This window comes from Amphibalanus amphitrite, unplaced genomic scaffold (genome assembly GCF_019059575.1).
Source record: "Amphibalanus amphitrite isolate SeventyFive unplaced genomic scaffold, NRLGWU_Aamphi_draft 000474F_arrow, whole genome shotgun sequence".
Classification (NCBI taxonomy): Eukaryota; Metazoa; Arthropoda; class Thecostraca; order Balanomorpha; family Balanidae; genus Amphibalanus; species Amphibalanus amphitrite.
Genome location: NW_024881968.1, coordinates 343,924 through 353,570, shown reverse-complemented (window position 1 = coordinate 353,570; position 9,647 = coordinate 343,924). Strand labels below are relative to the sequence as shown.

The 9,647-nt window shown below is 45.5% G+C and overlaps 1 protein-coding gene across 1 annotated transcript; it reads left to right on the top strand.

Moving 5' to 3' along the window:
* The first annotated feature begins 1,369 nt into the window (after window positions 1-1,369).
* On the top strand, window positions 1,370-5,808 carry LOC122392188 (transcriptional regulator ATRX homolog). The gene is made up of 3 exons (XM_043386791.1): window positions 1,370-1,527; window positions 4,143-4,268; window positions 4,805-5,808. Exons 1-3 carry the CDS (start codon window positions 1,449-1,451, stop codon window positions 5,659-5,661), a joined length of 1,062 nt encoding a protein of 353 aa, XP_043242726.1. The 5' UTR covers window positions 1,370-1,448; the 3' UTR covers window positions 5,662-5,808.
* The last annotated feature ends 3,839 nt before the right edge of the window (window positions 5,809-9,647 follow it).

Sequence of the window (9,647 nt, the reverse complement as noted above, 5' to 3'; positions counted from 1 at the left end):
AAACAATTGACAACAATTGTTTGTCACATGAAACAATTGTCACATGAAACAATTGACAACAATAATTTGTCACATGAAATAATTGTCACATGAAACAATTGACAGCAATTGTTTGTCACTTGTTTCATATGGCTTGCGAATGAACTGTTGTTCGAAAATTTGCCAAACAATATGATGCTGGTTTTTTATTCTTATTTGAACTAGCTATCAAGGAAAAAGGTCATCTGAAATTCAAACTACATGTCGCGTTTTTTCCAAATCCCATATCTGGTCTCCCTTGAATTTCCGACAAGTTGAATAGAAACTTTCAAAAAAGGTAGTCACTCTTTTTTTCTCAAGTTTGTCTGTCTTAGCAGCTCAATCGATGCTAGGATAAGCTTACGGACACACATTTTGATCAGGGTCGGATGACAGGACACTTTTTAAAAGGGATCTTTCGTGCTCCCCGGAAATTCACGGGAGCACAGATGTAGGTTTGGGTAAAAATCGTGTCGGATGTCGATATATCAAGATGTTCCTCGCCAGAGCACTGTGTACTATTTCATAAGAAACAATCTTACATTACTGTTTGCTTATTATATTTTTAATAGTTAACATAATTTGACATAACATATCGACATCGCCGATGTAACAGATTAGGTGCGCTCTTGTTTGAAATTAAAAACAAACAAAAATTGAACTGGCATGTTACCTCATCGGAAAAACTGAGGTTAATGACACTGGGTAACGTGGTATATTGCCGGCAGGGCTATCGAGGTCTGTTTGATTTTTGAAAATTGATCCGGTTGTTTTGGCGATACCAGGAACCAGAAACGACCCCTCTGGGCAAGCGGGAAGGATCCGGAGGTATTCCTCCGTGACGCAAAAACTGGCAAAATGAAGTTCATGGTGATGTCCAAATCCCATATCGGCATTGAAAATTGTTGTATTTATAATTTCCCAGGCCCCACATCAATCACAAAATTATGCCCATTACTTTGTGTGCTTCTTTTGGAACAAGAATCTGATCTAAATAAGAATTATATAGAGCTAAGAATAAAAATGAAATACTTTAGAAAATAACCAGCAATTATGAGAACCAGAACTATGCAGTGTGTGATGACCAATACGAAACTTTGTTTCATCCTTGGGGTGTCCGTTGAGTGAAATCAACAATCTTCCGAATAACTTGAGGTACTAAACCAACCGCTCAGCACTTACTACATCCTCGTGCAATTACATCTTCACTAATGCGTCGCATAAACCTCATATCATGGATTAAGCCAGCCTACCAAGTAAGTACACACACACACATGCAAATACCACCCGCTAAACTGTATGATAGTGGTAACGTATAAAACAGCACGTGCGAGTCAGAGCAGCCACCTGCCGGTCGGCACAGCTCGCCGGCTGAGGGACGTTTCCTGCGCAGACCCGCCGTCGTCAGGGACGGCCCCCACGCTGCCACCATGCGCATGGTGTGGTGCCTGGCCGCGGTGGCTCTGGTGGCCACCCTGATGCCTGTGATGACAGAGAGCAATTCTTTCGGTAAGTGTTACTTGTTGTTTCCTTATTTCTATATTTTTATGTAGTTGTTTTCAAAAGGTTGCCGTCCGCTGTCTTTTGTCATTTCGTTCAGTCGAAGACAATAAATATCGCTACCGATCCATATGATTAAATGATGTTAACACGCGCACCGACGGGGGGGGCGGATATCCCCCCCCCCTGAGGTTTTTCGCGGATAGCGGGAAAACCGCGGCACGAAGCGCCGCGAAATTTGGTACGACTATTCTCTCATCAATTTTACACATGGTGTGCAAGTTTGAACCTCCTAACTTTTAAGGTCAGGTCACCAGGTCACTTTGAATGACCCAACCTCAAGTCACTTTTTTGCAACTTTGTCACCGTGCCAGAGCTACAGTAGATGTCGGAGGCCTTTGAAAGTCGCAGGATGTTATTAGCAAGATACCTATAATAAACAGGTAGATCCGATGTTTTGAGTAAAGCCCTGGTGACGTCACGGATATTTCTTATATGGAGAATTTCACCCGTAAGGAAAATATTTTACATACAAAAATTTGTATGCTATTAGGAAAAAATACAATCTTTCAATTCCACCATGAAAATTATATAATTTAATTAATAAACTCGAAATCCTTTGAGTGTTTGTCCCAACCCTCTGTTATACCTTTGGTCACGTGACTACCATGATACACTTTGCATTTTACAAGGTTATGACTTAAACGGAAGTAATAAATGCTGCAAATGTATTATTTATGATGTTTTAGGCAGCAATCGTGTGAATATATCCTGAAATTATGAATAATCTGCTGAAAAGAAGTCACGTGATGTTACCAGATTGTGCTCGGACAGCATCTTCTTGAATTTCGATTTTGAGTACTTTGTACCTTCATTGAGGCCTAATAACGGACGTTTTTAGTTATAAAATGAAGCACTGAATCTAATTAGGGCAAAATTTAATCATTTTTGCACTTTCAGGCCGGGCTATCCTGGCATGAACTTCGGCAAGTTTGTGTGTAAAGCCTATGGTGAAGGGAAAACTTCACGCCCGGCTGACGTCACAGACCTCGGCTACCAAATCGTGTCCGGTGGGGGCTGGTTATTAGGTCATTAGTAGCTACAATTTGTTTATCTCGGAATTTTGATATCGGTGACCTAAGGTCAGGTCAATTTCGTGACCTCCCCATTATAAGTCAATGGGGGAAAAATCAACTCCCTGTTTTTACCACTAAAACGGGTCGGAATGGCCCCATATACCATACATGACTTCATATACGATCAACCTTCACTACCTTGAGGTCTGTTTTGCTGTTGGGCAGCTGTAAGGTCATGTGACGTCATCAAAGGTCACCAAAGGTTTTTTGCCAATAACTCCGTACAGGAACAAGATACAGCCGCGCGGATGGTCTCATTGTGTTCAGCTCGTCAAGACGCATCGAATGATATACATGATGACCTCGAGGTCACGTAACCTGAGGTCAACCTTTGACCTTGACCTTTCGAGGTCAACATATATATCATTCGATGCGGATTGACGAGAGGATCACGATGATGCCCTTAGTTTGTTCCTATCTTGACTAATTCGAAAGTTATTCGAGAAAAACTCTCTCCATATCTAGCGCCGCCATTTTGACTTTTTCGACCCCTGTGACGTCATCTTTGACCTGACCTGAAAATGACCTTAGTAAAAAACTGTAGACCTTGTCCGTGCGTATCCGATGCCGTTTACCGCTTGTCGCTATCTTGCTTCGTTCTCGAGATCTCAGGGGGGGGGCGGTCATCCGCCCCCCCCCCCCCGTCGGTGCGAAGTTGGCGCAGACCCCCGTCGGTGCGCGGGTTAAAGCAGAGTGGGAAAGAAAATAAAGTCAAATAGTAAGAAAATTAACGTCACTCTCATTCTATCTAAAAGTAAATTCCGAATTCGAAATAAAACAAACTTTTTTAGAAGCTTTCGGCATTGCGCCATCATCAGCTCTGGAGTTTTATTTGCAAACATTTGAGAAAATATGCATTCGGGCTGATAGTTTTGTCTGCAGTATTGCAGTATTGCGTTGAAACATATTCAAGAAAATAAAGTCTGCTGAGCAGACTTTATTTTCTCGCTGTGAGAAACACGTCTCCCCCAGAGAGCAAATATTCGCTGTTTTGTGGTCACTTCTAGAAACTAATTTTGACCTTATTCTTTTATGATGAGTTAAAATCTTTGTACATATTTTTATCCAAATTGGAGAGAGACCTCAGAATGTCTCCCTACATCTCCCTCGCCGTTACCCGTATGTATGGACACCAGGGCCCCGTTTCATAAAGCGAGTCCGTAACTTACGCCGGTTTTTGGTCTTGTATTGCAAGTGCATGTGAAGCGATGACGATAGTTTGAATCGTTGAATTTATTTCTCTTGCAAGCAAGAACAGAAGGGAGAAGGGGAAACAAATTTATCGCTTTACATGCGCTTGCAATACAAGCCCAAAAACCGGCGTAAGTTACGGACTCGCTTTATGAATCGAGGCCCAGGACGACACTCAGTGGTCAATGCAACCCTGACTTGCACTGACACCCACCCGGCTTCAAATTTCCGCTTGATTGATAAAGATAGGGTAAAATTGTGGGAGATGTAATGCGTGTATGTGCTTGTTTTTTTCAGAAGTGAGAAAGGCAGATGCGGACGAAGGATCGAATCTAGTGAAGGCAGCAGATACAAAACCGCTGGCGCAATCTGGGAGCTGGGACGTCGGACATGTTGCGGCAAAGCCACTCTCACTCAACGACGGTAAGCTCCGATCGCCTTCAACATTAGAAGTATAACTACCTGCTTGTTACAGCTACGAGCAGCGCTGAGTTTGAATAGCTTAGTTCTAACAGCGAGCAGCTAATGCTTGAATTCTGCATTGTATACCTGTTCAAGACATGTTGCCTGGTTGCCTGGTTGCAACATATGCCTGATTGAATCCCACAGCTTCAGCTGTCTGTTTTCAACAAGCTCAAATCCTGCATGTGCTTACAGACATAGCGTTCTGTACTTTGTAGATGATATTAAATGCTCACCAGTTTAACATAGATCCCTAAGAGGCTAGAAATAATTAATCGGCGTTACTTAAAACAAAACGCGTATATGCCTAACCCGTTGACGTCCCCGCTCTCTCTCTCTCTCCCTCTCTCTCTCTCTCTCTCTCTCTCTCTCTCTCTCTCTCTCTCTCTCTCTCCCTCTCTCTCTCTCTCTCTCTCTCTCTCTCTCTCTCTCTCTCTCTCTCTCTCTCTCTCTCTCTCTCTCTCTCTCTCTCTCTCTCCATACGCATGCTATTTCAGGTCTTCTTGGAATCACTTCCAAGCATCGCAGACCCAAGAGAGCAGCGAGACGTTATGGCAGAAGGTCATCACGTCGCCGATCGACCAGCAGCAGCAGAAGAAGAAGCTATCGTCAGAAGAAGCAAGTTCGTACCCGGCGGAAAGCGAAGAGCCGACGCAGTCAGAAGTCAAGAAAAGCGAACAGAAGGAAACAGCGTACATCCTCTACTCGCCGCGCACGGAAGCGCAACAGGTCTAATGCACGTAAGCCTAAAAAGAGCAAGAGAGGTCGATCTTCTCGAAATCCAAAAAAGAACTCGGGCAGACGCAAGTCTAACGGTCAGACCAGCAGGAATAAGGGCCGTCGTACCTCCTCTAAGAAGAGCAAGAACGGCGACAAGTCATCTGTGAAATCCCAGACTGGCCAGAGCTCCCTCAGCTCTGCGCAGAATACCATGACGATGGGCCCTCAGGCCAGCAGAGGCATGTCTCCCCAAGGACAGCCCTCCAAGGGGCGCCGGGCGCTGGGCGTCGGTGGTCGCCTGGCCGAAAACGCCGCCCAAGCATCTGTGGGAGGAGTTGTTGGAGGAGTTGTGGAGGCCGGCATGCAGAAGGCTCTAGATAAACCGGACGATGCAGAGGCACCAAATGATGCAGACCAGCCTGCTGATGCGGCTGAACCGACTGATGCGGATTGCGTGGCTGATGCAGAGGATCCGAATGATGCAGATTGTGTGAATGATGCGGATGAACCGGCTGAAGCAGATTACGCGGCTGATGCACAGGAACCGGCTGATGCAGATTATGCGGCTGATGCACAGGAACCGGCTGATGCAGATTACGCGGCTGATGCGGATTACGCGGCTGATGCAGTTTAGCCATCAGCACCAGCCACGGGTCTTCGCTGGAGAGGGGGTGCACCATCAACACCAACCCCAGCCTCGAGGGCGCCTAAATCCTCGGCGACAGGTACTCTCAGAGCGTTGGCTCAGAGTAGCAGCGCTAGCTTCCACGAGCAACCGACCTAAAAATGGACATTTTATACATAGCCAGATCATGAACGGCCGCCATATATTCTGGCGCTGTGCTGTTCTAGAGGAGGACAAACCTGCTTAACAGTCACGTGAAAAAGGCAAAGAAATCAAGTGGCTAAAATGTGAAAAAATCTGACTAGCTTTGATGATCAGGAGCAGGACAGGACGTTGATACGAGTATGCTTGTGAATTTTTGTCGGAATCGTGTAGTGTTTGCATGGCTCTGATGTCCTTGATTATATTGGTGTGGCCAAGTTAATTGCGATCTTCGTTTGATTACCGCCGCATTTTATCTGCATAATGCATGCTTATTCATTCCACTGAAATGTCATCTAATCGATGATATCTTGATCTATGTTTAAAGTGATGTTTGTGAAGATTTAATCGATGTGCATTGCTTATAATCAGAATGTCACTTACGATTTGCCACAACGCTCATGATAATCCTCGTTATCCGAAATCCATTGCTAGCTGCTTCATGAAATAAAACTTTCCGCATGACCGCAGTGTTTTTCGTGTCTGTTGACACCAGCAACTTTTCATGAATCCACTCTAAATTAGGAGTGGAATGTCACACAATTGGCTGCCTGTTTATTCACACACCGGCATATTCACATCCGATGACCATATCGAAAAAAAAATGTTTGAATGGTCATTCTTTGCATGTGAACGTGACAAAATGGCGTCATTCGTCAGATAATCCGTCGCTAAAACGGCCAATGGCGCATCACGGATGAATACTGGCCGAAAAAGTCGCAGAATTGCGTGACCTCCTGAAATCAAGAGAGTCACTCGCAATAAAAGTGATTCCGCATCACAAACGGACCAATGCTCGCATTAGCGGTCTATTTTTAACTTTGCATGTGCCTCTCCACTCAAAGGTGCTCCATAATATAACGGGCATATAGATAGGGTAGGACTGAGAACCGGCGCTTAACTATATCGACTGGCAAACGGAAACGGACGACATGTTGGGTAAGAAGCGTCAGTCAATATGGTGGAGTGTAATTTAGCAAGGCAAGCCGCAGCAGCACGTCAAATGCAACAAGAATGACATTGGGCAGAAGTAAAAGGAATATGACAGGTTACAAGCGGTAGCTCAATAGCAGGTCATCAACAGGTCAACAGGTCACCATCAAGTCACCAACAGGTCACCACTAACAAGTCATTACTAGGTCATCATCTCACCACCATCACGCGATCAACCACTCTCATCATGTCATCATCATTAGGCCCCCCCATCCCTCCCCCCCCCCCACTCCGTCTGCCGGGTCGCGTTGGTCATCAAATCTGTCACGCACGCGATTGGTTCCCGCGGGCGGGCCACTCCGTCCCTGGTTCCTGGAACCAATCGGTTCTGGACGAGAGGACCAGACGCTGGCACTCTGAGGGAACTCCCAGGAGAGGGGGCGGGGGGGGGGGCGCTGATGGATCGTGGTGGTTGGTCAGTATTCGGTAGGTATGCAGTCTACAGTCGGGATGTTTATGGGTAAATTGCCCGGTATATCACGCAGAATAACGACGAATATGCAATGGCAATGTGGTGGGAAGCATAGTAAATCTATGATGATAGCCTTTCTCTCGCCGTTCTCACTGTTTAGCGCTCTGGAAAAGCATATAAAATTTTCGCATGAAAGCGCATTTCTGATTAGGCCTCAGGAGAAACAAAAACGTTCAACAAGAGAGGATAACAGGTTGTTTAAGGCCCAAATATCATGCTCTTAAATCGAAAAAAAACAGCATTACAACTCAGTCTCTGTTCGCAACTCGTATTACATTATCGTAACACACAAATCGCATCATATCGTAAGGTAGACTGGGACATCATAACACAGGCCACGCTCGCACCTTGCTTATCTCGTCCATTAAAAAATTCACGCCAACTCACAACCCTCATTCATGCCTGGGGGAACTTTGCCAACCGGACTAATCCTTGCTAGCTAGGTGTCTATTGTCTGTCGCGTGTCATATCCCTCCCTGTGCGTCTTGTGACATATCCCTCGCTAGCCGCGAGCCGGACGCGTGTCCTCGCGCGCTGCCTGCCGTGTGGGAAGTAGTTCAGTGGGGCCCACAGCCGCCCACCGCACTGTAGGCCGGCAGCCCGGAAAAGCGCTAGAAATTCCCCCAAACTGACTGTCCGCAATATGAACAAAAAGGGGATCATTAAATCCCAAATTGATCGAAGAATACGATTCCGATGCCAGTTTTCCCCTAAGGTCAAAATTCAGGTCGTCAGTTGTCACCAAACACAAGACAATTTAGACTCTCTAGTGGCCACCATATTTACCGATTTTAATGATGATCTTTAGTGGTAATTTATTAGTTGACCAATCGCCGTTTTCAACGAAATTTTCTGTCACACTAGTTCAGGGCACTGTTGTTCACTGTGCCAACAACATTCTTACATATTGCATCGCTTTTCTGTAAGATAAGCTAGATTTTTGCAAGCAGCTGCAAGGCGTAATTGAAAATAATATACAATTCTTTAATTAGACTTTTATAAAAATGTGATTTCGAGCGGCTAAAAATGAACATGCTATACTATCCTCTGATCACTCATCTTTCGTTCCATATAGGTGCTTTGCTGCTTTTCCCTGCTACTTTTCGAGATATGCGCCTGTAAACCACATGATGTATGGGCAATTGTCACCTCGCCGCTATACTGAAGGCCCGACGCTCTTTAAAGCGCTGGAGCTTGTGAAAAACGAACGCTTATAATCTGAATAAAATATATGTCCCTGAGCTCAGAATTGACCAACGCACACGATACTGTCAACATTTTTGGGTCAAAGTCAATAATTCAGTCATTACTAACCCTCAAACACAAGTCAGTGACAATCAACAACAACTTGCTCTTTAGTTAGACTTTTTGAAAAATGTTATTTCGAGCCGCTAAAAATAACCATGACGTAGAAAACACTAATCATATTTCTGTCATGCCCTACTCGCAATTTTTGCCAATGCCTGCTACTCTTCGAGGTCACGTGACCTCACCATTAAAAGTAATTGGGGAAATAAGAAAACTGTTGTTTTTGCGCATGGAATGATCTGAAACTATCTCAAGCACACGGAATCGTGATTTCATGCACTCCTTGCAAGATCCGATGCCTTACTTTTGCATTTTTGACCTTCCGTGACGTCATTTATGATGTCACTAGGGTCATAGAGGTTTCTTGTCAATAACTCGTAATAAAATTGAGCCAGCGACTCGGGAAAGCCACCAATGGACTCGGGAAGACCTCCCGAATCGAATGATATGCGATACGACCTCCTTCGATTAAGTTCGTGGCCTGATGGGCTCTGACCTAACCTTGACTCGAGGTCAACACCTTAAGTTGACCTCACCCGAACAAAAGGCATAGGTACCATTCGACGCGGCTGAGTCAGGCGAACACGACGGTGCCAAAATCGCTGCTCTGCGGCCATTTTTTGCGAAATTATTTACCAAAAACCAAACCCTACCTTGGGCTTTTTTACTTGACCGCAGAGGTTACCGGTTGACCTGGGACCTTAAAATCGGGTATAAATCTCTGCGTCTTGCAACGGCGCACACGTTTGTTTTTTCTGCGAGGCTCTAGCTCTATTAGGGGCGAAACGGCGAAAAGGGGTCGTACCACCCCCACCCTCCCTCGGCCTGCCGAGGGGGAGGGGGTCCGACAATAGGCCTGGCGAGGGTTAAGCAGCCCCACGTCGTTTTTAGCATGTTTGCTTGTCACTGAGATCAACAATTCAATCACAAATAATTTCTAGCGCTTTTCCGGGCCGCTGGCCCAGTGTGCACCGCTCTCCCTCGCCGAGGTAGCGTACCGAAACCTCGCCGCAGCAGGCAC

Coding starts and splice junctions, on each gene's coding strand:
- LOC122392188 (XM_043386791.1), top strand. CDS start 1,449: ATGCGCATGGTGTGGTGCCTGGCCGCGGTGGCTCTGGTGGCCACCCTG. Junction 1,528..4,142: donor GACAGAGAGCAATTCTTTCG/GTAAGTGTTACT, acceptor TGTTTTTTTCAG/AAGTGAGAAAGGCAGATGCG. Junction 4,269..4,804: donor GCCACTCTCACTCAACGACG/GTAAGCTCCGAT, acceptor ATGCTATTTCAG/GTCTTCTTGGAATCACTTCC.